This window comes from Zootoca vivipara, chromosome 7 (assembly GCF_963506605.1).
Source record: "Zootoca vivipara chromosome 7, rZooViv1.1, whole genome shotgun sequence".
Lineage (NCBI taxonomy): Eukaryota > Metazoa > Chordata > Lepidosauria > Squamata > Lacertidae > Zootoca > Zootoca vivipara.
The window spans coordinates 488562-515853 of NC_083282.1; the positions used below are offsets into that span (position 1 = coordinate 488562).

At 49.5% G+C, this 27292-nt stretch overlaps 2 protein-coding genes across 2 annotated transcripts in view; one reads left to right on the plus strand and one right to left on the minus strand.

Moving 5' to 3' along the window:
* On the plus strand, nt 1-17372 carry HMGCS2 (3-hydroxy-3-methylglutaryl-CoA synthase 2). The gene is made up of 10 exons (XM_035102091.2): nt 1-170; nt 3302-3765; nt 9923-10048; nt 11378-11542; nt 12564-12732; nt 14153-14323; nt 14893-14999; nt 15507-15632; nt 16335-16477; nt 17230-17372. Exons 1-9 carry the CDS (start codon nt 67-69, stop codon nt 16439-16441), a joined length of 1539 nt encoding a protein of 512 aa, XP_034957982.1. The 5' UTR covers nt 1-66; the 3' UTR covers nt 16442-16477; nt 17230-17372.
* PHGDH (phosphoglycerate dehydrogenase) overlaps nt 17324-27292 on the minus strand; it is a 13093-nt gene continuing 3124 nt past the window's right edge. Inside the window, exons 2-12 of the mRNA XM_035102090.2 lie at nt 26275-26426; nt 24746-24811; nt 24234-24288; nt 24020-24118; nt 23707-23839; nt 22808-22956; nt 21879-22031; nt 21190-21322; nt 19732-19859; nt 19118-19340; nt 17324-18425 (exon numbers count right to left, since the gene is read on the minus strand). Coding sequence (XP_034957981.1) covers nt 18277-18425; nt 19118-19340; nt 19732-19859; nt 21190-21322; nt 21879-22031; nt 22808-22956; nt 23707-23839; nt 24020-24118; nt 24234-24288; nt 24746-24811; nt 26275-26426 — 1440 coding nt within the window. The 3' untranslated portion in view covers nt 17324-18276. The remainder of the gene's footprint in view (nt 18426-19117; nt 19341-19731; nt 19860-21189; nt 21323-21878; nt 22032-22807; nt 22957-23706; nt 23840-24019; nt 24119-24233; nt 24289-24745; nt 24812-26274; nt 26427-27292) is intronic.

Consider the following 27292-nt stretch of genomic DNA (forward strand, 5'->3'; position numbering starts at 1 on the left):
AAGCCAGTGGGGTTTGCGAGGAATTCACTCCCCAACTTAGCTTGACTCTCCAGCCAGCCTGTGAAAATGTTCCGGCTTTTCAGCAACACAAAGCGCTGCTGGCAGATGAAACGGACATTGCAAAGGCCCCGGGGGCGAGTCCATTTACCAGCAATGGTGCAGCAAAACAGGTAAGGGGGCCGGAGGGGGGAGGGGGCAGCCTTGACAACCTCAGTCTGTGTAAACAGGACATTTCGCACAAGTTTTTAAATATATAAATGATCTGCCTAGAAAGCTTTGACAAAATAATGCTGCTCTAAGGAATGCAGGAGTTAACAAAGGGCAGCAGGTTTACATTTTCTCTAGACTCACCTGCATCCTCCTTGAAAATGGAAAACAGGCCATTCTGAAACAGGCCATTCTGTACAACAACCATACCAGTTCTTTTTTCTTTTCTTTGTATGTCACACCTTCCAAAACAATTACCACCGGTTCCCTTCCAACTTTTGGGAGAGCCTTTGTGGATTTTCATACCTGGAGGCTGTCAGGACAAAGGAACCAATAGCTCAAGGGGTGCCTGGGGGATTTGGGCCATTTCAGTGCAAGTGCAGGACAAAGCTGTTATTCTTAGCCACATTTTTCCAGGCTATGTCCCATATGAATGCCAAGCCCCAAAGCAGTTTTGTGCCCCCTGGTCAGCAGCACTTCACTCTAGGGATGCCTTAACCACAGGAGAAGGGTACCACACCTCCAAATGCACGTGAAAAGCACTCAGGAAAATCTTTCTACATGACAAAAAGAGGAATGTTGATTCCTGGCTGCATTTCCCATATTCTAGCTGCACCAATGGCCTGTATCCAGCAAACATTTTCACAGAAGTGTTTTGCAGGCAGAATCCACAAGTAGGAGGCAAAGTTCCTGCTGCTGCTGCTGCTCCAAGATCCTGACTGCAGAATCCATGGGTGGACTTGGGCTTCCTTCACAACACTGTGATCCTGTATTCCCTCCTGCACACAAATCCCTTAAGGGAGGAAACGTTCTACATACAAACTGACCTTAGACTAGGCACTGAGTGATGGGGGGAAGTGGAGTGACAAAGTGAAGCCACTAGCAGGAGAAGCAGAGAACATGTTTGTTTGTTTGCTTGCTTGCTTGTTTGCTTGCTTGACCAATCATTAAATTTTATTATGCCCTCCTTTATAAAATAAACTCAAATTAGCTACCAAAAAAGTTAATAAAACGCATTAAAGCCTGGACAAATTGCTTAGATTAGTTTCCTATGATAAAACCAAGAGCAGGATAAACCAATTTGGCACAAAAACGGGGGCGGATCTTTTAAAATATGAATTGAGAATGGGGTTTGTTAAGGGGCAAGAATACAAATCTAGTTTGAAAAAATACATTTGCCCTTTGGACCTGAACTGAGCTGTGTCCAGAAATGTTGACCTTCCATCAGCTTAATCAAAGGCCTTTCAATTAAACATTAACCTCCTGATAAGAGTCAGTGTGCGGGTGAGATCATAACACAGGAATCTCTTGATTTTAGGGTTAGGATATGGGATGGTAAGGAGGTCCATGAGGAGGCAAAGGAATAAGAATGTTTATCAGAAGGCAGCCGGCCCAGGTCCAAGTCCTGCAGAGGTGACAATGTTAAGGGGCATCACAGCTCAAACCAAGGTGCAAAGCCATTGCTCAAAGGGGGGTGGGGGTGGCAGAAGGTCACATCTCTTCTCATTTTTAAAATCTTAAAATATTTCTGGGGGGGAAATAAAAGCAACAGCAATAGAAATTACATAATGCACTCGTTACAGAAAGAAGAATGAAAGCCAGTGTGGTGCAGTGGTTAGACCATTGGACTAGGGCCTGGGAGATCAGGGTTCAAATCCCAACCACTGGGTGACCTTAGGCCAGTCACACTCAACCCAAGTCACCTCACAAGGTTGTTGTGCTAATAAAATGGGCGGGGAAGAACCATCTGTACCACCTTGAGCTCCTTGGAGGAAAAGTGGGATGTACATAATAAAAACAATAGTAGCAACAACAAAGCAGGAACTAAAACAATACAGAAGCAAAAAACAGAGATGCTTCTTCTCAGAACTTCTCAAAGGTTTTTACCTGCCTCTGGAAAGACGGCCAGAGAATCCTACAGGAGCCTTTCTCAGAAGAACGGTACAATAAAACGTAAAAATAGAAATGCAGGAAGTTTTGAAGAATGATGAACAAATTTAACCAAAATGTTTTGAGCTGGTGTCTAAATTTCACAGCAGAAAGAGTTCCAGAGCTGACTGTCGCCATGGAGAAGGCCTTCTGATAAGTCACCTAGGAGCAGGATGTTAGTGGCTCTCCATAGCATTGGTTTTCAGAGGGTGTGGCAGGAGAGGAGGCCAAGGGTGATTGAAGAACAATCAATTTTGGGAACGTCAGAGGGTCGTCATGGCTACAACTCCACCTGAGTCCAGTTTGTATTCAAAGAAGTTTATTGTGCTATTTATTTACAGTGTAGAGACAGCTTAAAACATGACCTCTCATTCCGAATCAGAATCCGGCAATGGCATACGTCTGTTCCTACGCCAGCAAAGTAGTCTGGGCACCCCAAAACGCCGCCCCCTTGACCTGCGTTGTGGTGCTCTCCTCATTTCTGGCACTGGAAGGAGCGATGCCCTTTCAGTTTCCTCCCTCAGCAGTCGATTCCCTGGCTCTGCAGCATCCCTAAGCGTCTGCCTGCATCCCTCCGCCCCCCCCCCGAGCTTTCCCATTGTTCCTCCCTCTGATTTCTCTCCCCCTCTGAGTCTCTTCCTCTGGCTGCTTCAGACCCACTGCTGCTCTCTGTGCTTGACGTCAGGATGATGGGGGCTGGCTCCCTGTAGGGAGCTTATGTAGCTGCAATGTTTTATGCTTTCTGGATGCCCCATGATCATATGATAAAATAGGAGTTGTTTCTTTTTGTTTTCCAATGCTTTTCTTTCTTATCAATTAAAAAAAATGGTGTGGCATGAGCAAATTTTTATTCTGAAAGTGTGGCCCAGAGAAAAAAGTTTGAGAAGCACTGCTCACTAGGCTGCAATTGTAAGCAGAGCTAGGGAGGGGGCTCAGTCGGAAGGAGATGCACTACTCGGGGCCCAGGGTATAAATCCAACCCCCTGGCAAATGATCCCTTTTGAACCTCTGCCAAGAGGTCAAAGCAGCTGCTTTGTGATGGTTTACCATGGAGACAGTTCTGAGGAAAGCAACGCCATGGGGTTACATGCATCTTGTCTGAGCAGCCAGAGATCCTCTTCCTTTGTAAACTGTAAGGAAACTCTTCTCTCTGCTTGCCTTGCAGTTTCTCCAAAGGCTCTGTGCATCACCAGGCAAATCCCTCCTCCTCCTCCTCCTGGCCCAATGACGTGGGCATCCTTGCTCTGGAGGTGTACTTCCCTTCCCAGTATGTGGACCAGGTTGAGCTGGAGAAGTATGATGGGGTGGAGGCTGGGAAATACACCGTGGGCCTGGGGCAGAAGCAGATGGGCTTCTGTGCGGCCCACGAGGACATCAACTCCTTGTGCCTGACAGTCGTGCAGCGTCTGGTAGAGCGAAGCCGCCTGCCCTGGGAGTCCATCGGCCGACTGGAGGTTGGCACAGAGACCATCATTGACAAATCCAAAGCTGTCAAGACAGTTCTGATGCAGCTCTTTGAAGATTCAGGAAACACAGATGTTGAAGGCATCGACACCACCAATGCCTGCTATGGAGGAACAGCCTCCCTCTTCAACGCAGCTGACTGGATTGAGTCCAGCTCCTGGGATGGTAAGTGGAACCAATTGTGTTCATAAACCGAGGTACCACTGTATCCAGTGCTGTGGTTCAGAGATCACTCCGGTGCCCCGCCCCCCCCCAAGCCGGGAAGCCGGAGCCATGTGCTGCTTTGCAGACGCATGCGCAACATGCACAACAGGTGCACTTCATTCAAGCAACTGCGCCTTGCGCAGCACTGCATGAGGTGCCAGACCTGTTGCCTCGCTTTCCTGCGCTTTTGCAGAGCGGCGGGTGAATGAAGGGCTGGCTCTGGTGTCTGCGATGCCTCTCTCCCTGCAGAGGTGGCTGGCGCTGCCCTATAGCTCCCACTCACCCTCCTCCTTCCTCATCCTTCGCAGAGCCACAGCGGAGAGCCAAGGCCAAAAGTGGCGCACGGGCTGAGCAGCTCCCTCAAGGAGCGAGGCCAAAGGGCCCACTAGCCGCAGAGGAGGCGCTGCCACTGCCACGTGCGAAGGGAAGAAGGCTGCGTGCGGGAGGCAGTGAGCGGCCAGGAGTGGGTGGCAAGGTCGCCACGGCCGCCACCGCTTCTCCTCCTGCTGCTACCGCTGCTGCAACCTTAGGCGGCCACCGGGCTCATCTCCAGCCTCTACCTTGGTGTTGCTGAGCGCCAAGCAGAGCTGTCTTAAGCCTCCTCCGGCGCCCTGCCCCCCCCCTTCCCAGCTTTGCGGGGCTGGAGGAGGCAGGCAGCGGCTGGAGGGCGGCTCCTCCAGCAGGGAAGAGACGGAGGCTCCGGGCATGGCGCTGCTTCAGCGCGGTGGCCGAGGGCGCCTCGCCCAGCCTCTGCCTCTTCCCGGGCGCCCTCCAGAACTGGGCGCGAACTTGGCACCCTGGCTCCCTGCGCCACTTGCCTCTATGGGCATTTGGGCAAGACGTCCCACCCTGTGCCTAAGTGACTTTCTCAGACAGGTTTTGTCCCATTTTTTTTGCTACAGGGTAGCATTTTGCAATTTTATACTTCTGCCACCAGGAGACATCGGGGCTGCCCATTCTCCTCACGTTAAAGAAAGCTTGTGGCGGTTCACTTTTGTGCTCCTGGAGGAGAAGGAATTCGGTGGGTGCCATGTAGACTCTCTATCGATTCTCTTGTGGCACTGCAGTTCCCACAGTCTCTGTGAGGAACACAAGGAGCAAAGCGGGCCAGTGGGGAGCTAGCTGGGGGGTGGGGAGAAAGAGCTAGAGAAACACCTGTTACAGCCGGGATCATAGAGTTGGAAGAGACCACAAGGGCCATCCAGTCCAACCCCCTGCCAAGCAGGAAACACCATCAAAGCATTCCTGACATATGGCTGTCAAGCCTCCGCTTAAAGACCTCCAAAGAAGGAGACTCCACCACACTCCTTGGCAGCAAATTCCACTGTCAAACAGCTCTTACTGTCAGGAAGTTCTTCCTAATGTTTAGGTGGAATCTTCTTTCTTGTAATTTGAATCCATTGCTCCGTGTCTGCTTCTCTGGAGCAGCAGAAAACAACCTTTCTCCCTCCTCTATATGACATCCTTTTATATATTTGAACATGGCTATCATATCACCCCTTAACCTTCTCTTCTCCAGGGATGGGGGGCTTCCAGCCCATCAGGCTAATTAGTCCACCATTTGGCCTGCAAGGCCATTTTGACCAAGCCACGCCTACCCTACACCTGATGCCAGGTATGCCCTCCCACCTATCAGAGCTGGTCTGCGAGGTGGCCAACCTGCTAGATGGGAATAAAGCGGTTAAAACTGCTCCCTGTCTAAAAAAAGTTATTTGACAGACAAACCTCAAGAGGACACAAGGCCATTGTTTCTAGCAGTACAGAAGAATCTAGTTGCTAAGTTCTGTCACAAGCATACAGGAAAGGAACAGTGCAGTGAGTGTTTGCCTCTGAATGCCAACTGCAGAGATGCAACCCTCCTCCTCCTCCTCCTCCATATTGCAGAGTCTTCCCAGAGACAGCTGAATGAGAGAGTTGCGGATTGTTCAAGCTGAGTGTTTCAGTCTCACATGTGGAGTCATCGGCCTTCTAACAAAAATATGTCTCCTGACCAGAGATTTGGAAGGAAAGCAATTTAAAGAGAGATAGAGACCCGAGAGAGCCAGGCAATTATCTGTATAAATTTTGGAAGCATATAATAGGATTATTATTATAGTTTCTGCAAAGAGAAGTCCTGCCTTTCGGGTTGTAAGGAAAGAATTATACTTTGAGAGTGTCAATAAACATGTAAGTAATGATGTTCTTGTAGACATTAAATATTTGGAAGGTCACAAAAACTATGTTTTTTGTTTTTGTTTATAATTTTTTAAATTAACAAACAAAATGAATCGAAGATAAAGAGCACAACAGCAGGTTGAAAGCAGCATAAGGTTGGACGTTATCACTGAATTTGTTCCAAAACATTTCCAAAAATAGCCATTTCCCCATAAACGTGTTAGGCTTACTTATATGTGTATCTACAATAAGTCAGCTTAATCATAGTTACAATGGACCAAATTTTCTCAATCCTTGCAGATATGGGAGGAGATGTGTTCTCCCGCTCCCATGCTCAGCTTTTGACGAAGTTCCTCCTGAAAGGTTTATGAGTAAACTTAGAGGAAATGGAACAGGTCCCTTTATGGGCTCATAACTGATTTAATGCAGCAGAGTTGGGCAATGTTAACACAATGGAGGTCCCAAGACAGGATGTGAACTGGTAGGGACCAGGGTGAGAAGCTCAGTTTTTTGTAGTGATGGAAAAGACCAGTTCTTTACTAGGGATTTTATTAGAAAATTAAGCCTCCACTGCTGTAAACCTATGATCAAGGGAGGCTCCTCTCTTGGGCCAAGTGGGGCATGTCCCCACTCAAGAAAGACCTCCAAGGCCATAGTCTGGTCTCCCATCCTTAGTCATACATTTCCATTGATTGAGGCGCTTCCTGGATGCTTCTTCCCACCTGCTAGTCCATTGACTGGCAGAAGAAGCAGAACAGGCAAAAGGAAGAGGCTTCTTCACACAAGGCATCATGAACATGTGCCTTCAGCCCTCTTTATTGTGCATTTGTGATCATGTGTTTATTAAAATTTGCATACCGCTTGGTAGTAAAAGCAAACCAACCTCAAAGTGGTTTACAAAAAGGAAACAGCAATGTTCTCATATTGTTTGTGCTTGGGACGGTTATACACAATCCTACTCTTGATACTGTTTGCGCCTGCAAAATATTTGTTGGGTAGTCTTCCTGCTTTGTCTCCAATTGGTACAAATCCCATAATGTCATGATGAAGCCCTCAAACCTTTCATCCCACAAATGTTCTAGGATTTGTTTGTTTCTTTTGTCCGTCTTTTGTTGCTCTGTTGTACTAGAGGGCTCCCTCCAGGTGGCAATGAGGCAGCAATGTTTGGGGAAGCACCCCAGAGCAACCAATAAAGCAGAATGATGGATGGTCCAGTATAAATCCACCACAAATTCACTGTCATCAATGACATGTTGCTGGAGACCCTGGGAGGGAGAGGGCTGCTTGTGCTCTGGTTCTGCTCCCTGGTTTCCCACAGGCATCGGGGCAGCTGTGTGAGAAGAGGAGGCTGGGCAAGGGGGCCAGAGGCGGATTTAGGGGAATGCAACCAATTTGGTCCCACTGGGCACAGAACCTCAGCTTTGCTGGTTTAGGAATAGAGCATGAGAGGCAGGCACTGAAGTTTAGGAGATCCCAACGTCTGCCACTGCAGCAAGTTTTTCTTACGTTCCCACATGAAATGCAATGTCCATGTTCAGAGATTATCTTCAGATGCATCTGAACACCAGATTCTAGGGACAAGCAAGAGGGGAAGTCCATTGTCTTCATGCTCCACTTAGGAGATCCTTGGAAGCCTCTGGCTGTTGGGAAGGCAGCTGTGTTTTCCTCAAGTCCAGAATAATTCTTTTCTGGGGGGCTGTTCTATGCCTAACAGGCCTAAGGAGAGAGGTGGTGGGTTCACCATTTCATCATTGCTGCTTGCAAAACTCTTCTACCTAGAAACTTACTTTTTTCAAAGAAACCTGTGTGTTTTTGGCTTAGCAGAAAACAATAATACCTGTTTTGCTGTGCATTTTATTGGAAAAATAGTTAAAGCATTTTGGGAGAGTATGAGTAGGTTAATAAGGACTGACGGCTCTCCTGTTTCATATTTGTAGTATCTTTGTAGTATACCTTTGCTTTGTAGTATCCGGCATGGTCTCTGCTGGCCATGTTCTTTTTCAGTCCTCAGGGCCAAACTAGATGTGTGAGATCTTTACATGGGATTGCCTACGTACAGTGTGTATGCGCTTCTTAATTCAGCTGTAAGGTGCTATTTCGGATCAGGACTGCAGTACTAAGGGGAGGTGATTAACACTTTCCTCCCCAGGCCTTTCTCCGCAATTTGAATTACCCCCCACCTAAAAGCTTCTATTTGCCCCATGCGCGCGGGTACCCATTTCTCTCATATCACATCTGGTTTGGACCTCAGGCTTCGATCCGAAGCAGGAAATTTGTTTGGATTCTCTAGGACTAACTTCTGAGTAAACACGTTTAGGGAATGACTTTATGGCAGATTCACACCAACTATCCAATTTAGGAATTTTAGTAATTATATTTGGAAGACTGCTCTTAATTGCAGATATCAATAGACAGAAGAGTAATAATCTTCCACAGATCTTGGAATCTGATAACGGTGAAAGTAAATGTGTAACCATGGATAGAATCTTGGACTTTGGTCTCAGCCAGGGGCTTATTCTGTGCTTTTTGAAAGTCTCCACCTTTCCATCTCACCTCTCCAGCTCTCAACATCAGCTGGGGGAGGGATGTACAGTACTTGCTGCTGTTGCCGGTGTCCTCTGAAACCCCCAGCCACCCTCCAGTCACCAATGCTGTGAGAGATCAGGCAGCCATGGCTTCTCCCTCCATCTCCTTCCCTGGTCCTGCCTTTTGCCTGCTGTTGTGAGTCAAAGGAGAGCAGCACTGCCCTGTGAGAGGAGGAATTTTGAAACCCTTTTCAGTCCCACATTTCTTCTGCTGAATTTTGCTGCAACAGGTGCATTTTCCACTATGTAAGATTGAAAAGTCCCTCTTCCCTGCAAGGATCTTCCAAGACAAACAGAAGTATCCACAACCACATTTTAAATCATCATCATCATCATCTCCAGGGAGGGCACTACACATCACTGTCATGTGTTATTTCTCCCTAAGCTTCCCTGGAGAAGCCCCTATACAGTATTAGGAAACATTTGACTTGGCATTAATCCTCAACCTGAGCTAAAATTCAGCCCATGCTTCCACCTGCAGCTCCTAAAAGGAGTCTGCATGTGGCAGCAGCCACACTTGGGAATGGCTTTGACTGGCTGACTAAACCAGGTGAGGAAAGCCGATGGTCTTAAACCCTTTGTGAGGTACAGAATTCCCCAGACAGGCTCTGGTGGATTGAGCAGAAGTGACCAAGAGTGGGTCCAACAGTCAAGAAGGCAGTTCCTGTAGAGGAAGTGGGAAGCAGATGGGGCTCGACCACCTGGAAAGGGAGCCCATCTAGGATAAGGAAAACTCTGATCCTAAACCTCCGCTGTCTTGCAGAACATCTTTGGGAGAAGAAAAGGCTAAGGATTCAACCCTACACAAATCCAGAGTGGAGTCCCTAAGGCAGTTGGATGGTGCCTTGTATGCCTCCTCCTGAAAACTCCTGCACCTGAGCTGGTGCCAAACATCTTGCTCTGCTTTCCTTTGGGCCACATCAGGGGGGCCCTGAGGTCTCCTGGCTTGCACCCCTGGCAGGTCCCTTGGGTGCTGCTAATTCAGTGGTTTGCCTTCAGTCCCAGAGGCACACTCCATTGTCTCTTGAGGCAGACGGATGCCAGCAACAGGACTACATTAGCACCTATCCAGCCTGTCAATCTTTTGCTTCTTTTTAACTACCGGTACTTCTCTTGGCTCGCTATTGTCATAGTTATACTGTAAACCAACACCCAACCTGTAAGCTGGTAGGGGGAGGGATTTGTCTTTTTCCCCTGCTCTGACTGTGTGAAGTGACAGACAGACAGGCAGAGATTCAGAACCAGCTGTTACTGTATTGCAGCTCACACCTGCAAGTGAAACACTGAGGCGTTTTTATGATGCAGACCAGGAAGAGCTTTTTCTGCCTTCCTCGTCCGCCATCAGCTCTGACACTTTGGTGATGCTCTTCCCATGCCAGGACGCTATGCCTTGGTGGTTTGTGGCGATATTGCTGTTTATGCCACCGGGAATGCGCGGCCAACAGGTGGTGCTGGAGCCGTAGCCATGCTGGTCGGACCAGATGCTCCACTGGCTTTGGAGAGAGGTGAGTAGGTCTAAAAAGGTTGCTTTGCATAGTGAGGGGTTTCATCCCTAACCCGACAAGCCAGCCATTAGATTCTTCTGCATTGGCTTAAGCAGGTGCCGTGGTCACAGGTGAAACCATGCCATTAAAATAAAAATACTGTGAAAAGGGAGGACGGGATGGGGGGGGGGGGAAGCGTGCAACACCACCCCTCCTGCTGCAAGAGGGCAGACTGGGTGGCTGACACATTCAACACTGCCTGTGTCCCAACCAAGAAAATAGTACATAAAAATGCTTAACTAACTGACCAATTGCATCACAGATGACTGGGTTCTCCCCCCGCTAACATAAATCCTGCCCCCCTCAAACATAAATCCTGACTACATCCACGCAGCACCAAACAAGTGGGACATGACGCCCAATCTGTGGATTTGCATGAGTACAAATGTAGACGAGAACCAGGGCAGTCAAAGATGGACTTCTGCCAGGCTTCATAAGCCCCTCTATGCAAACTGATTAAACCTGCATGAACAAGTCCATTGTGGTGGGCTCTTGCTGGTGGGAAAGCAGCACATCTCTGCCAAAATAGTCAAATGCGTCCTCTCTCTCAGAGTTTTCAGGAATTCATGTGGAAAGCTGCAAATGAGGGGGGGGGGGTTGCTCCTCCTTTTCTGCACCCAGAGGGGCAGGCAGGCTTTCCAGGGAGGATAATATTATGCCTGAAGTATGCTCTTAGAGTAGCTGCCAGAGATTCAGAGCTCCCCGAGCTAAAAAAGGAGAGAGAGAGAGAGAGAGAGAGAGAGAGAGAGAGAGAGAGAGAGAGAGAGAGAGAGAGAGAGGTTTCTTTTCTTTTGGACATAGGCGTCAGTGTCTGGGCAACACTAGTGTTGGCTCAGGGTAGAATTTTTCTTTAGCATCTTTTGCACTCCCCCAGTAGATTCCCTCTCTCCTTAGAGTCACACACTTTTGCATCTTTGCTCCTAAACAAGGTGATGCCACTGAAATGGAACCTGGGAGAAAGATGCATAGCTTGGAAGCATAAACCAGGTGTGTCAACCAGGAAATGTACCAGTCACACCAAGAAAAAGTTATTAGGGGTATCTGTGGGTTTTACCTCAAGTGCAATGGTTAATAACTGGAGGATTATTCCCTTTGTTGCCATTGTTAATACTGGGATGTCATAGAATAGTCGAGTTGGAAGGTTCACCCAAGAATCATCTAGTCCAACTCCCTGCAATGCAAGAATCTCTTCATGTGGTCTCCCATCCAATCTGGAGCCATGCCGGACCCTGCTTAGCTTTGCAAATGTGCTGCACCATGCAAGCTCACCTGTGACTTTTTCCTGCCAAGGTCTTCGTGGGACCCACATGGAACATGTCTATGACTTCTATAAGCCGGACTTGGCTTCAGAGTATCCTGTGGTGGATGGACAGCTCTCCATCCAGTGCTACTTTCGAGCCTTGGATCGGTGCTATGCCACATACCGCAAGAAGATCGAGAGCCAGTGGCAGAAAGGTCAGTGTGGCTGGGAGAACAGTCAGCCATGCCTTCCTTCCTGGCTGTGGGTGCACCAGAGCATGAATGCGCACATGGATCATGCAGATCTCAATTGTCCATGCGTGCTTCTCCGTACGTTCATTTGCACCCGACTGCTTTTGGTTGAACCTTGTCCAGAAGGGCTTTGCTGCCTGGGGAGGAGCTGCTCCGCTTAGGTTGCAGGAGGGGGCCAGGCGGCAAGGAGGTCAGAGTGCCTCAAATGCCAACCTCCCAGCCTCCCTCTCAGCTAGCCAACAGCCAAGATGTTGAGGGAGAAACCCCACCTGGTAGGGGTCCCCCTTTGGGCTCCATCTTTCCTGTCCACACAAGTGGGAAGTTCTCTTCACATTGAGGTTGGTTGTCCCCCCCCCTCCCTGAGGTCCAGAAACATAAGGTCCATTGTGAGTTTTCCAATACATAGGAACATGCACAAAAGAGTGGGTTGGGGGGGGGGAGCTGTGTGTCACACCTAGTGTTCCCCCACAGCCCCAAAGTACCCCAAAGGAGTACTTTGCCCACAGAAGTAAGGGGTGAGGAGATAGGTGGTCGTGGCCCCCAGGAAAACATCCCCTGCCTCTTTTTTTTTTTAACCCAAAGCAAAAGGTCCCCAGAACATCCAGAAATGCTTCTGTACCTCCACAGTTGGGTAACTTGCAATTTGATTATGGTGATAATTTATTAAATGTATATTCTGCCTTTCATCCAAAGATGAATAATCTCAGGGTGGTTCACATACCTCCCCCCCCCACACACAAACATTATCAGCAGATCAGGAGAATCCTAACTGAGGTTGGGGGTGGGAGTGTGTGGGTTGGCACTGGGAGGATCGTGTGAACACTATGAAAAGCAGGCACCTGTGCTAGCTATTGGGGGGGGGGGTAACACCTTGCATGCTAGGGCTGAGCAGGTGGTGTGTCTCCATTGCACTTCTCGTTTCCTGGGTGCAGTTGCAGGGGGGGGGACTCCATCTCTCTGACACTTTCTTCTACCCCCGAGGCAGCTGGGATCTCGAAGCAGTGCACCCTCGAAGACTTCCAGTTCATGATCTTCCACACACCTTTCTGCAAGCTGGTGCAGAAGTCTCTGGCGCGGGTGGTGCTGAACGACTTCCTGGCCTCCCGCAACCCTGATGTCGAGAGTGGCGTCTACAAGGGGCTGAAGGACTTTGGGTCAGTGGAGACTCTGAGGGTCCCTTGTCCAGGAAGGACCAAGGGCCAGAGGAAGAACAGGGAAGGAGTCACAAGCTGTAGGGCAGCTTTCCCCAACCTGGTGCCCCCCCCAGATGCTCATCGACTGTGAGCCAAGGAGAGCTGTAACCTGACACGTCGGGAGGGAAGCAGGTTGGGAAGGCTCCTTAGTGGGAGGAGAATATGTTGGAATCTACAGAGTGGTGAATATTTTTCCTAACAGCATTCAAAAGAGTGTAGCTTCCTTTACTAGGGGCTTTGTATGGGCAAGTTCTAAAGACATCACCCAAGAACTGGAGAAGATAGTGGGACAGGGGGCAAACTTGTTCTTAGAAGTTCTTCAGGACAGGGATGGGCAGAAGATGGATCTAGTTCTAGTAGATCCCTGAATGACCTACAGTGGACTAGCTCCAATATAAAAACGAAAGCCCCTCTTCCCATTACAATCAGGCGATTAGACTTTCTCATCTGAAGTAACTCAGATGTACTTGTGTATGCAGGTTGTCCTTGGATGCATCTCATGCCTCATGGTAGATCAGTGGCTCTGTCCTCTGAGAGAGGGTTTGGTGTCTGGATCTGGCCTCCCCTGCCTCTCTCCCCCCCCCCTATGGTTGGCTGACCTTGCGCTTCCAGGAAAACAAAGTAGACCTTGCAAGTCATCTGCTCACACCTGCCTTGGGACTTAGACGGGACTTAGCATTCTTTTCTTTTAGTGATGATAACCCTTAGCTCTCATCGCTGACTTGAGATTCACCTGAAGTCCCTTTATCTCCATTAGCTTGCATTCACCCATTGTCAAACTCACCTGCCAGCTGCTGGGCCAGAGAGTCTTGTCTTTTGCTGATCTTCCCATGTGAAGCCGCCCATCGGCCAGCAGCAAAGCCTTCAGGGCACATATTACAACCCTCAACTTCCTTCATATTTTCCAAAGCTTATTTATCTGTTTTATCTGTTTAGATATTTATAAATTACTTTTCTCAAAGAGTGAAAACAGGGAACAAAAGGCAAAACCCAATATTAATAATTAACCCTGTAAAACTAATAATTAACCTGAGCCAGCCTCTGAAGCAACTGAAAGTCAAGTGATATTTAAAAAATGCTTTATGTCTTGGGGGGGAGCAAGAAAGGCTTCTGCCTCCAGCAACGCTAGGAGAACAACTCCAGAAAACGTTTATTTCTCTGCCAGCTTTGAATTTAGTTGAACTTGCCACCTCTACCTCTATGGAGAAAGTTTTAGGCTCTTTTAAAATGTTAATTTATTAAAATGTTCTTAGGGAAATTAAGCTGAGCAGAGAAAGCTCAGTGCACCCCCATGACTCTGTGTATGAGAGCACGTCCACACACAAGAAAAGGATATTCCACAGGATATTCCACAGGATATTCTGCCCACCTTCCCTTTTAGTAACGTGAAGTTGGAAGAAACCTACTCCAGCAAGGAGGTGGACAGAGCTTTCCAGAAGGCTAGCCAGGAGCTGTTCCGCCAGAAGACGCAGCCCTCTCTCTTCCTCTCTGCTCGCAATGGAAACATGTATACTCCCTCAGTGTATGGCTGCCTTGCATCTCTCCTGGCCCAGTAAGTCACCCGTTCTCTTTCCTTCCACGCCTCCCCTGCTCTTTCCAATAATGGATTCTTCCCACTCCAAATCCAGGGCAGGTGGAGAGGACGCAGAAACGGCAAAAATAGTCGTGTTTCATAACATTTGGTCAGAAGGCAAGGGCTGCAAACACACCCTGCATTTAAAGCGCATTTCTCTGCATACTCTTGAGAACTGTATTTCACTCCTTGCAAAGTACAATTCCCAGGATTCTTGGTGTGTGTGCAGCCATGATTCTCTGATGATTAAAAATCCTCTTAGCCAAGGTGCAGTGATTAATTTGGCTAAATAAGGGCTGAAGTTGTTGCCCCCACCCCCTTGCAGCCATACTTTTATATTAACATACCCATGAATACGTTTCCTGTTTGAATTTGCAAGTGTGTGATTGCACATCACCCCAAAACTGCAACTATCTGGAAAAGTCTTCGTAAGGTAATGATTTTTGCAGGGGCATCAATGTTTGCCCTTGCCTGGTGTGATTTCTGGGGAAGAAAGGAAACTTTCCCTTTCTTTTCCTTTCTGACATTTCTGGTCTCAATCCCGGCAGGTTCTCTGCCCAGCAGCTGGCTGGCTCCAGAATTGGGGTCTTCTCCTATGGCTCAGGACTGGCAGCCAGCATGTTCTCCCTGAAGGTGACCCAGAATTCTGCTCCAGGTGAGTCCCTTCTTGATGTAGAGCTCCCTTTCCTCTTCTCAAACTTTTTGAACTCCTGGAGGATCCTGAGTTTGTGCTGCCTGCAAAAGTTACTTGAGCTCTACATTGCTGGGGCACTGGAGGAATTAAAATGCTGGTGCCCAGTGCTCCTTTGAACCCTGGGGAAGAGAAAATATAAAAGGAACCAGGACCCCAGAATAGTCTCGTGTCTGTGTTGGTGGGCCCTGCCAGGGTCCTGGGGTTTGCCCAATGGTGCCCAGTGCTGAAGCTGCATGGGGCATTCTTCTTACACCCAGAAGCTCTTCTTGCAGCCTCCCAAATGCACTTTGCACAGTTTTGGGGCTCATTTCAGCACAGTAACTAACCAGGCCAGTTAATTCATAGTTTGCCCCAAAATCATTGCCTTGTTGGGGAAATGTTACTACACCCATGACATCTGGGGTTGCTGGGGTCCCTGGAAGCAGCAGGATTTCTCATGGGAAGCTGTATGTCCGCTCTCTCTTCCAGGCTCCCCTCTGGAAAAACTGGTATCCAGTCTTTCAGATCTGGAGACTCGGTTGGACTCCCGGAAATGTGTTCCCCCAGAGAAGTTTTCTGAGATCATGAAACTCAGAGAGGACACACATCACTTGGGTGAGCATGTGAGCAGCTTTAGCTGGGCACCTGGGTGCCATAAGCTTTGCTTGGAGAGACATTGTCACAAGGTAAATTGGCTTTGGCAGGAAAGATCTGAAGGGAGAAAGCTACACTCCAGCTGCTTGCCTAGTAATGTCTCCTGCAAAAACCACTTGAGCTCTGCATTTCTGGTGAGAGTGTTTTCTAAGATGTTCATTAAGTTATGTGTCTTTATGGGGAGTGGGAAATATGAAATCAGGTTCAGCTCTTGGAAATGCAGTTAGGAAAGCAGCCCCTCTTGAGCGAAAGGACTTTCTTCTTTCTGTGGAGTTTCTAAAGGCACTTCATAGAATCCTAGAGTTGGAAGAGACCCCAAGGGCCACCCAGTCCAACCCCCTGCCAAGCAGGAAACACCATCAAAGCATTCCGGACAGATGGCTGTCAAGCCTCTGCTCAAAGACTTCAACACAGCACACAGATTTGCCATTGCTCTGGGGAATAAATGGGTCTCTCTCTAGGAGGTTTGAAAAGGAGTAATAGTTTTCTAAAGCAGCCTTCCCCTACATCTTATCTCCTGAAGACCTAAGCCACCTCTGATCACCAAGTGCACACAGTGGAAGGAAGAGCCAGTGTTCACAGCCTGTCTTGTGGGTGACCCCCCCCATATTGTCCTGGTCCCTCCCTCTGCCTTCCTACCCCCCCTGCTTTGTCTTTCTGCAGTGGGCCACACCCCGCATGGGTCCAAGGATGACCTCTTCCCAGGAACGTGGTACATAGAGCAAGTGGATGACAAGAACCGTAGGAAGTATGTCCGGAGACCAGTCTAGGGGAGAGCAGAATGGCCAGGAGCAGGGATTGTCGTGGTAAGTCAAAATCCTGGGCTCTAAAAGCAGTCACTGAAGGGAAGCCGGTTGATGTGGGCTGAGTTGATGTGGGGAAGTCCAGAGAAGGCAGCGCAGCTTTTGGCGAGGGAAGCCTATGCTCTTCTGGCCGCAGGATCTTTCCCTCAAATTAGCCTTCTCCAACCCATCTCCACCTAGGACTTCATTCAGGGCTGAGAAAGCACAGGGAGAAATATGAAGAAGCCAGAGAAGAAGCTTAGCCAGCTCTTGCCTGAATTGTTTGGCACTTCGCTTTTCTAGTCCTGCTCTCTCCCTGACACAAAGCAGCTTCCATAAACCAGCAGACTCACGGAAACTGAACAAGATGGTTGTGTGAGAAAAAGAGAAAGGGAAAAGAAGTTTCAAAATGGTTTCTGGCAGAAGTGGGAGGAAAATGTTGCAGCACAAGAAAGGCTAAGAGGTTTCCCCCAAACCTTTCACCATTTCCCAGAGCCCCGTTTTGAGCTGAAAAAATGTGTTATTTAAGGTTTTACACCAACATGCTTCATGATATGAAGAGGGACCTGGTGGTCTCAGGCTCCATGCAGCCTTCCTGGTCTCTTCTGTGGCTCAGGATACTGCACTGGGCTTAGCTAGTATCTTCCAAGGCAAGTAGCCAAGGTACTTTAAGAATCAGGTACTTTATGACCTGAAAGGGGACTGCAGCAGCCCCTCTTTCCCATCTGGAAGAGCCAGCTAGTTTGACCAGACCTCCCTTCTCTTTGCCCCTACAGTGTCAGCCTTATGGAAGGAGGCGAATGGCTTCACCATCCAAAAGCATAGCAAGTCAACCTCTGCCTGCACTTCTCAAGACGGCTGCTCTGGCGGGGGGGGGGGGGGTGTCCTTCTTGCACAGCACTGTGTCTTATCCATGCTTGCTAAGGGAGAATGGCCTCATCTCTTCCTCTGATCCTTCCCCTTCCAAGTTTGCTGCTCTGCCTTCACTGCTGAGCTCCCGGGTTTACTTTGCTTGGAGGCACCTGCTTCTCCCTGTTGGCACTTTTTTGGACAATAGACCTTGTTAGTGTAAGAAAGATTTGTTAAAGTATATAAAGTATTTTAACACAAAGGGCGAGGGATATTTTTATTTGGGAAAGGGGGTGATTTTTGTGACTTCCATCAAAAGAAATCCTGGCACATGCAGACATCTTACAACAAAGGCAGTTTTCACTTCATCCTGTTCTAAATAAGATTTGGTTTTTTGTGCTATTCTGGGGCATTTGCAGAGGCTGATGAAGAATAATTCCCAACTTTGGAAACATGATTGGATAGCTCAGTTGGTTAGTGTGGGTGCTGACAGCGCCAAGGTTGCAGATTCAATCCCCGTATGGGGCAGCTGCCTATTCCTGCATTGCAGGGGGTTGGGCTGGATGACCCTCAGGGTCCCTTCCAACTCTATGATTATATGATAAATCCCTGTGATAAAAAAATTATGCCAACCACAAGAGGTAGCTCTTCTGCAGCCAGCCCCAGTGCTCTGCTTTCCTTTGGACCCCTCAGCGAGGCCAAAAGATGGGTTTTCTTATCTGGGTAGTTCAGGACCTTCACACACATTGCCCAGGAGAGGTCAATTCAGTGCTGCTAATGCAGCGGTTTGACTTCAACCCTGGAGGCGCACTCCATTGTCTCTCCAGACAGACAGATATCAACAAAAATGTTACCCCTTGGCTCTTGTAGCTCAAGGATGCAGTGGACAGCAGTTTTTGCAAATTCTTTTTATTGGAATGTGTAACATTTCATTACGGAAAGGTGCCTGGCCCTGCCAGGTTTTGAACCACAGCTTAAAGGGCAACCTGAAGAGCTTCTGTCACATGTCGCTTCAGCTCCTGAAGGTTTTGAAGGGCAGAAGACACACTCAGGACATTCCATGCCTGACCAGCCACAGTGCTGGAACGGTGGTAGGACAACAGCTCTGCCTTCCCCAGCAGCCCTGCGAACAAAGCAACATTGAGTCCATGCATCCTAGGAGACAAATATAGCGAGATCAGACTGCCCTGCTTTGGCTAAGAAGGCTTCTCTTGGGGGAGGAATAAGATCTAACAAACATTGGGGCTGCAGATAATGGGACACAGTCATGGCCGTATGCTGGGTAAGAGAGGTTTTGTGCCCCTTAAGGAGAACCCAGGTGTGGCCATCTTCCTGAGGAAGCCTGAGGGCAGCACAAACCTCCCCCTGGGAAAGATAGACCATTTCTTGCCTTACCTATCCACAGCTGCTCTCTGCACCTGCCCTTCGCTCACCTGTTCCCCACCTTGAGGTTTTCCTTGTTGGTGTCTTCACCTAGCCATCCCCAGAGGTTTTCCATTTCCTGTTCATCCCACCCAGGATCCTTTCCTCCTCATTTTTCACCCCAATCCATCCTCATCTGTGGGGTGTTAGAACCCTCAAGCTTTGGCACATCTCCTTCTTGTCTTTGGGGCACACAGGGCTGGAACAGCACCCCACGGGCCGGGGGGCTGGCAGGAATGGAGCAATTCCAGGGCTGACAAACTCCGTCCCAGCAAAGCACTTTTCTGTTAAAGAGCCCCAGAGAGTGAAGGAGGCACGGTCAAGAGACGAGGGCTCCCCGTGCCAATTGTCAGATTAGGTAGCTCTGAAAGGGAAGAGGAGGCCTCTCCTTACCAAGGACGGTTGGCAACAGGCTGGCATCCGAGGTCTTGGCTCTGTAGAACAGCAGAGTGCCGGAGAGGGGAACATGCTGTTTGAAGACGGCTCCACTGAGTTCATGCAGGACAGGAGTGCTGCCCGCCACAGACCCAACTAACACATAGGGTGACTCTTGCGCAGAAAGTTGCAGCAGGGCCTCGTCGCTACCCAGCACTCTGCCACTGTGGGTTGTGGTGATCTGCAGGGGGGGGGGGGGGATGGCAAAAGAGATGCAGAGCCTGTTCATTGCAGAGGAGATCTGCTTCCGGATTCCCTCTTTGGGGAACTCGAGGAGAGCTCAGCTCTTGCCCATCATGGAGCGAGAGGCAGAAACAGCAAAGGTAAAATCTGCTCAATGGGCAGAAATTCAATATGCACATATCTGTGCTAAGGAAGCTGCACCAGTTGAGTTTCTGACAGTTTTGCTACTGCAAAGATAAAAACCATGTCGGGGGGGGGGGGACACCACCCTCTCCTGAACAGACCAAAGGAAAGGCTCAAAGACCTCACTGCTAAGTGATCGTAGGGCAACATTGAGGCTCCCCACGGAGCTGCCCTTGGGACCTGTCAGCAGTGGGCACCAGACGTACCTTCAGCCCAGATTCCTGTGCCAGGAGAAGCCCGTTCACAAGGTTCGCTTCCTTCTGCACACTTTCCTTAAGGAGGCCGATGGCCACGGCAGGGCTCAGGTAGCTGCCCGCCTTCTGCAAGGTTGCACCTAGTGAGTGTTACAGGCATAGTCAATTAATAAAAAAGAAGTGTCCTGTGTGTCTCCTGTCCTGTCCTCACCCTGCATCCAGAAGACAAGTCAATGAAGAGACTGGACTGTATGATCGTGGGCTGTGCCAGAACCAGACACTCCAACCAGCAGGACCCTGGGGCCTGACTTGCTTCTTGGCGGCACTGGGGCTGCTGCCTCCTTGTGGGCAAGCCTCTCCCTAGCTCCGAGACAAAAGCCGCCAGGTGGGCTAACAGCCCCCCACCCTTTCCCTTTACACAGGCCCATGCTGGCACCTTAAAAAAGAGCAAGTTTTCCTGATGGGAAAGGTTCACTTGCTCAGCTGTCAGTCTGCTATTAAAGGGACAGCGTCAGGGCCGGTAAACAAGCCCACAAGCCTCGCTGCAGCTGCAGCAAGACATCAAGATCACATTGCTTCTTCTCAAATGCAACACCGCAGCAACGGAGCACATTCCCATCTCTTCTGTGTGCTCATTAGTACCACCCATGATTGACTGCTTCTGGTTAGCGGCGCATGTTTCCTTAGCAGCAAGAGCAGAGGGGGATGCAGGCAGTTAGGGGCAGGCCTCTCCCTACCAATACCTTGTGGACTTGGCAGAAGAGCAGGGAGGAGGGAGAAGAGCAAACACACACACACACACACACACACACACACACACACACACCCAAGGCAGCAGGGCAGAGCGCTGGGCCTGCCATAGGCAAGTTGCAGGGAGGACGAAGCAGCATGAGGAGGAGGCAGAAAGGCCAGAGATGAGGAGGAGACAGAGGAGAAGCTTTCAAGAGGGCTGCAGAACAACTGAGAGAGCAGGAGGGGGGAACCTGAGCCCCCCCCCAAGGCTGGGACTACAGCTCCCAGGACCCTTGCTGGCCATGAGACACGTTGGTGTGGAGTTGGGAGTCCAACCACAGTGAGGGCCTCGGGTTTCCCCAGCCTTGTGGTAGCTAAATAAGCAGGGCTCTGTGTCTTCTGTCATCCTGCACCAGCACGTAAAGGAGGACCCGACACAGGATTCAGCTCCCTGAGAACCTTGGATGTTCCTACATATAGAAAAACAAGTTTGCACCCATCATGGTTGCAGCAAAAGTAAATGGCTCATGAATGGCAAAAACTCATTGATATGGGTTGCAAAATTCAACTGTTCTTCGCACAGAATGAAGAAGAGGTTTTAAAGCACAAGAACACAGAGCCCTACGCTAAGGAGAGGTGAGAGAGCAAAAGCAGAGGGGTAAATAGACTTATGCATTAAAAAAAATAAAACCCGGCAGTATCTCCAGCCCAGTCCTGCTCCTGAATCTCTCCTCTCACCGTGAGTGACAAGCTGAACGCCTCCATGCACTGGGTGGCTCAGGGCCTGCAGCACAGTCCCCAGGGCCCTGGCCAGGGCAATCCATGGTTTGGTATGAGGGGCATATGCACTGTGGAGAGCTTGGCCATTGACCTGAGGGAGAGAAAAAACCTCTGCTCCATTTCTCCTGCCTGGGATCCAAGTCCCAATGAGAACACTTTGAATGAAGGGCAGTGGTTCTCCTTCTGCCTTCCTACAAACCTACCCAGGCATCCATCCATCCATCCATCCATCCATCCATCCACCCAAAGACCTTGCCTGGGCTCAGTTCTGCTCTTGCTCTCATTTGCTAAACAGTGATCTTGGCAAAAGCTGAGCTTGCTGGATCAAAGCGTGACACTTGCTTTGCAAAGAAGTTGAGCCAGGCTACCACGTTACACTTTGCAAGTCTGCCCAGTTGCACTGCAGAATATTTTGCTTTATCTAACAAGCTTGTCGTTAAGCAAGCGTTGAGAAAACCAACATGCTCATGCTTTGCAGAACAGCTATTTTGCATCTTAAACTTTGCTAAAAAGCTCAAATTTTAGAAAACAAAATAAAACAAATAAACAAATAAAAAACAAAATAAACCACAGATTTAAACTAAAAACCAATATTAAGATTAATTTTGTAAACTGCAAAATGAGAACAATGAAAGAGAAGGACTCACCGCGCCTACCAGAGCCCTACCCTGGGCCCAGTCCACTATTTGCACTGCAATCTCTCTGCCACAGCGACTCTGAGCTTCTCTGGTGCTGGCACCCAAGTGGGGGCAGCAGATGACATTGGGGTGGTTTACCAAGGCCTTGTCCCTGGGGGGCTCCTAGAGGGGGAAGAAGAAGAGCCGAGTCGGTTACTAAGACCGTACAGCTGATCTCTCACAGACTGCCAGTGAAGGTGAATGTTGGGAGATTCAGGACAGACAAAAGGAAGTCCTTCTTCACACAGCGCAGAGTTAAACTACGGCAATCATTCCCACAGGAGACAGTGCTGGCCACCAACATGGAGGGCTTGGGAAGAGGACGAGACAAATTCCTGGAGGAGAGCAGAGCTATCAAGGGCTACCAAGCATGTCGGAGGCAAGAATGCTTCTGAAGGCCAACTGCTGGAAACCCCAGGAGCGGAGAGGGCTCTTGTGCTCCTGGTCTGCTGGCTGGTTTCCCACAGTCCTATGGTTGGCCCCAGTGAGAACAGGATGCTGGACAAGATGAGCCCCAGGCCTGATCCAGCAGGCTCTTCTTCTGTTCTCACACCCAGGTTAAGCTATGCTAGAAGCAGCCATCAAGCCCAATGCTGCAAAGACAGCAACCCTTCACTGCCATCTTCTCTGGGAACCAAGGGAGGAGTCCTGGAGCCCAAAGTCCTGGCAAGGCTCAGGCGCTCACTCCAAAGGCTTCCCTTACCAGCAGCATTTCCTCCACGAGCCTCTTCGGTGCGGCTGATCTGGGCAAGGGGAGCGGAGGGGCAATGCATTGGATGAGGCCCTCTTGCCACATGTTGGCATTCCAACAACCACACAAAAGCAAGAAGGGCTCGTGTGCAGCCTGATGGCACCCCAAGGAAAGCCAGGGAATGAAATCCAATGCCCAAACACCTCACCTCCGTGAAGACATCTAGGGCTGCTCCCCCACACTGGCCAGACTGCAGGGCCCGCAAAAGGGCCGCCTCATCCACAATGCCTCCTCGGGCACAATTGATCACCTGGACCCCACGCCGGCACTGAGCAAAAGTGGCATCATTCAGGAGCCCTGGAAAGAAAGCAGCCGTCAAAACAGAGGTGGAAACAGCTCCCATGCCACTCCAGCCGCAGCCACCTTTCCTGAGGAGGGGGCTGGGCAAAGCGAGCCCACCATTCCCTGGGGGGCTTTTGGGCTGCAGGTCTATGATTATCACACCCCCAAATGTAGATGGGTGCATTCCTGGAAATCAAGCTTTCAGTTTCATAAAGAAGGAAGCAGTTTTCTAATCCTAAAGTTGACAAATTTGAAAACTGCATAGAGAGTGCCAGAAGTTTCTGAAGCTTGCCTGCATAATAACTCTTTGCGCCTCTGCATGAGTAACAGAAACAGAATTATGAAAAACAAGCCATCAGGACAAACATTATTTTATTATTATTATTATTATTATTATTATTATTATTATTATTATTATTATTATTACAGCAACAATACAGCTTTCCCCGTGCTGCCTTTCTGCACCAGCTGCAGGTCTCCCACTTGAGGCAATCCACAGACCTTTCTTTCTGGTGGCCATCCTTCCTCCCTCACATCCATGATCCACCTTCTGTACTCCCATGTGAAGGCTGGGCTGCCTCTGCTGCTTTCAGCCAACTTCCTGTGCCCCCCACAGACTGAGGGGGCTCCTCAGTCCCCCCCCCCAGTCCTGCCACCCCATTCGTTGTGGGACCAGACAGCTTCCCCGTGGAGCACTCTGCAGGCACACACGCAGCCCAGGACCCTGCAGGATCACCTCTGGCAATCCCCAGGGGCACCCCTTACCTGTGGTGGAAGGCAGCAGAGGGGTGTGGACGGTGATGAAATCGCACAGCGGCCAGACTTGTTCCAAAGGCAGCTGCTCAACTCCAAAAGCGGCAGACTCCTCAGGAGTGATGATGGGGTCGTAGCCTATGGTCTGGAGGCCAAGGCGGAGAGAGACCAAGAGCTCTTTAAGGTCGCTGAGATTCCCCACCCCATCTCATCACCCCAAACATGGAAGAAAGGCATAGGGCCTCTTGAGAAGGCAGCGGATCAGGGCCACGGGATGTGCCTCCTCCAGACCGCAAGCAGTCCCCCTCCACAAGGGCGTTCTTACCTTCATGCCAAAGGACTGCATCCGGACGGCCACTTCTCGTCCAATCCTGCCTAGGCCGAGAATGCCCAGCGTCTTCCCCTGGAGCTCCATCCCCATAAACTAAGGCAAAAGGCACACCTCCATGTGAGAAGAGGGCAGGCCTTGCATGCGCCACCTCCTTCCGGCGCCCCAGCAGCGCAGCGGGAGATGGGGACCCTGACACCAGCCCTCCTACCTTCTTCCGATCCCATTTCCCTTCCTTCATTGAAGCTGCAGCTTGCGGTATTTGCCTGAAATGAAAGACTCCAGTTTAGCAGGTTCCAACCAGGTCCCAAGCCACAACAGAGGAACTATCTGCATGTCTTCTTCTCTTGGATTGTTTTGGTTGTGGGGGGAAGCTCATCTTCCCAAAGATAGGAATGGCCTGTGTCCAAAAGAATCCACCTCCCAAAAACATCCCCTTTCCCAAACAGGGCCCTTTTCTGCATGGGAACGTGTAGCTTGAAGGGATGGATTTCAGCAGAAAAATAACAGGAGGGAAAGGTGAGGCACCCCCTCCAAAGCTGCTTTCCTGTGACAAGAAGGGGGGCTGCCCTACTTCTATCGACAGTGTGCAGTTCCATGTGAAACATGTCGTTGGGAAGAGCTACAGGTTCTTCCCAAGACTTTAGAGCCCAAAGAGATGCCGTGTGGTGCAGTCGGTGCATCTGGAAGGCCTTGTTCTCTTCCCAGAGCCCCGTCACCTACCTTGCCAGGCTCATGACCATGCCACACGTCAGCTCGGCTGCACTGAGGCTGTTGCCAGTCGGTGTGCTGAGGAGCAAAACAAAAGCAGAGGAAGTTGGGTGGAGCCCCTGCCAAAAGCCGTGGCGGACACTGAAAAAGAGCTCCAAGGCCCCCCAACTCTTCCACAACGAGAGCTGTGAACTCTGCACCTGTTGTTCTTCAGAGACAGCAAATACTCCCTGGCACCCCTCTTGTGTAGACCTTTAGGGCTCACCCACACCTGCCCACCGAGGCACAGGTCAGGGCTCAAAAGCTCCGTGTCTGAGCACACACACACACCCCACTCCCTGTGGACAAATCAGGCAACTTTCCTTCCAAGTTCTGCTTGTACAAATTTGGGCACAACTAGCAATGCATCTAAATCCTCCTAATGAGCATGATGTGTTATCACCTGAAATATTTCTCACGGGCAGAATAATACTTTGCTCCCTCTCCTCCTGTGGTGCAGTTAGGAGGAAGAAGCTGTTGCTTTAATTTTCAGTTAATTGCAATTACCCAATATAGCTGAACTGAGAAATATGATTAGTGTTAACTGTGGTTAAGGGAGACAAGTACAGCTCGCCGTGCCCCCCTTGCCATGCCAAGGATCACATGGCACTAGGGAGCACAGCTCAAGCACCGGGGGAAATCCCTTTCCCTGGGACTGAATGTTTTGGCAGAGAGAATACCTGCCTCAACCTTCTGCATCAGAGGCAAAGCACGAGGCTGTCTGTTTTGCTGCAAGAGCTGCTCATAGCCCAGCTCTAAAACAAGCTGAAATTTGCCAAGCTGGAATGTTTGCAGAAGAGGGCAACCAAGATGATCAAGGGACTGGAAACCAAACCATATGAGGAACACTTGAGGGAGGTGGGTCTGTTTAGCCTGGAGGAGACTAAGAGGACGCAGGATAGCAATCTTCAAATATCTAAAGGGCTGTCACATGGAAGATTAAACAAGCTTGTTTTCTGGTACTCCTTGGTAGAGGTGCCTGCTCTGTGGAGCTCCCTTCTATCAGATGTCAGAGAGATAAACAATTATATGACTTTCCGAAGACATCTGAAGGCAGCCCTGTATTGGGAAGTTTTTAATGTTTGATGTTTCATTATGTTTTTTATATTATGATGGAAGCTATCTAGACTAGCTGGGGTAGCCCAGTCAGATGGGTGGGGTATTATTATTATTATTATTATTATTATTATTATCATTATTATATTAGCTCAACAGTGGAACAGACTCCCTCGGGAGGCAGTGGACTCTCCTTCCTTGGAGTTTTTAAAGCAGTGTCACAGACTGCTTCGTGAGATTCCCGTATTGCAGAGGGTTGGACTAGATGACCCTTCCAACCCTACAAATTTACGATTCTATGAACTATGTTGTGTGTGAGTGAATATGTGTGGGGGGGGAGGATACATTTGGGGGTCTTGGCCTCAACCTTCTTTGGACCCCCTTCCTGCTAGGCTTCCTCTGACCTTGTGACCCCCCCCCCTGCGCCCATGTGAGCAGCGGCTTACTTCATGACCAGGATTCCTTTCCTCGTAGCGGCATCGACATCCACATTGTCCACACCAGTCCCAGCTCTCCCAATGACCTGCAGCTTCTCAGCAGCGTTGATGACACCTGCAGTCACTTTGGTGGCAGATCGTACAATGAGCCCATCGCAGTCCTAAGGAAATCACAGCAGGAGTGAGCAAAGGGCTGCCTAGAGAACTGGAAGTCAGCAGGGAAGCTGAGGAACAGGACTTAAAAAATGGAAACCATTGGCTAAGGCAGTGTTTCCCAACCAGTGTGCCTCCAGATGTTTTGGGACTACAACTCCCATCATCCCTAGCTAGCAAGACCAGTGGTCAGGAATGATGGGAGTTGTAGTCCCAAAACATCTGGAGGCACACTGGTTGGGAAACACTGGGCTAAGGCAACAAATATTTTGCACCAATAGCCAAATTCTGTAAGGTGCATGAATGACATATGACAGTGTGCAAATTCAGAAATTTGAATGCCATTGCTTTAAATTATGCAAACATAGCTACTAGGGTGGACCAATTATCGGGGGTTTGACTCTGAAATGTCTGAAGGCCAAGGGAGGCAGGATTAGACCACGCTAGGTGCAGAGCTGAGGTAAATAATGGCTCTTGATAGGTACATCTGTGGATATAATATGCCAGCAGTTCCTCGGATCAGTCTCCAGCCACAGAGACCCTTGTGTGAGAGAGAACGGGGAGAGACACACAGAAGTGTTATCAGGGTTGTGCTATGAGCAAAGAGTCAGCCAAAGTCAAGTTGGGCACTATGGCACCATGGGCACAAAATCTCCCAAAGTGAAGTCCCACTTTTAGGTAACAGTAGCAGACCATCTGCTTCCAGTTCCAGGATCTCTCTCCTGGACAGATAAATGCAGGAGACCTGGAGGAAGAAGCTGTTCTGCCATGAACAAGTGAGGACTGGCCTTGAGGGCTCCATGCCAAGCGGGTACCCCAGCCCCAGCACCTGACCCCAAATGCAGCTGAGCTAAGGCAGAAAGTCAAAAGTGCA

What these genes read in the sequence shown, in the direction of transcription:
- HMGCS2 (XM_035102091.2), top strand. Translation starts at nt 67, where the DNA reads ATGTTCCGGCTTTTCAGCAACACAAAGCGCTGCTGGCAGATGAAACGG. An exon ending in TGAGTCCAGCTCCTGGGATG is followed by an intron (nt 3,766 to 9,922) that starts GTAAGTGGAACC and finishes TTCCCATGCCAG; the next exon opens with GACGCTATGCCTTGGTGGTT. An exon ending in AGAGGACACACATCACTTGG is followed by an intron (nt 15,633 to 16,334) that starts GTGAGCATGTGA and finishes GTCTTTCTGCAG; the next exon opens with TGGGCCACACCCCGCATGGG.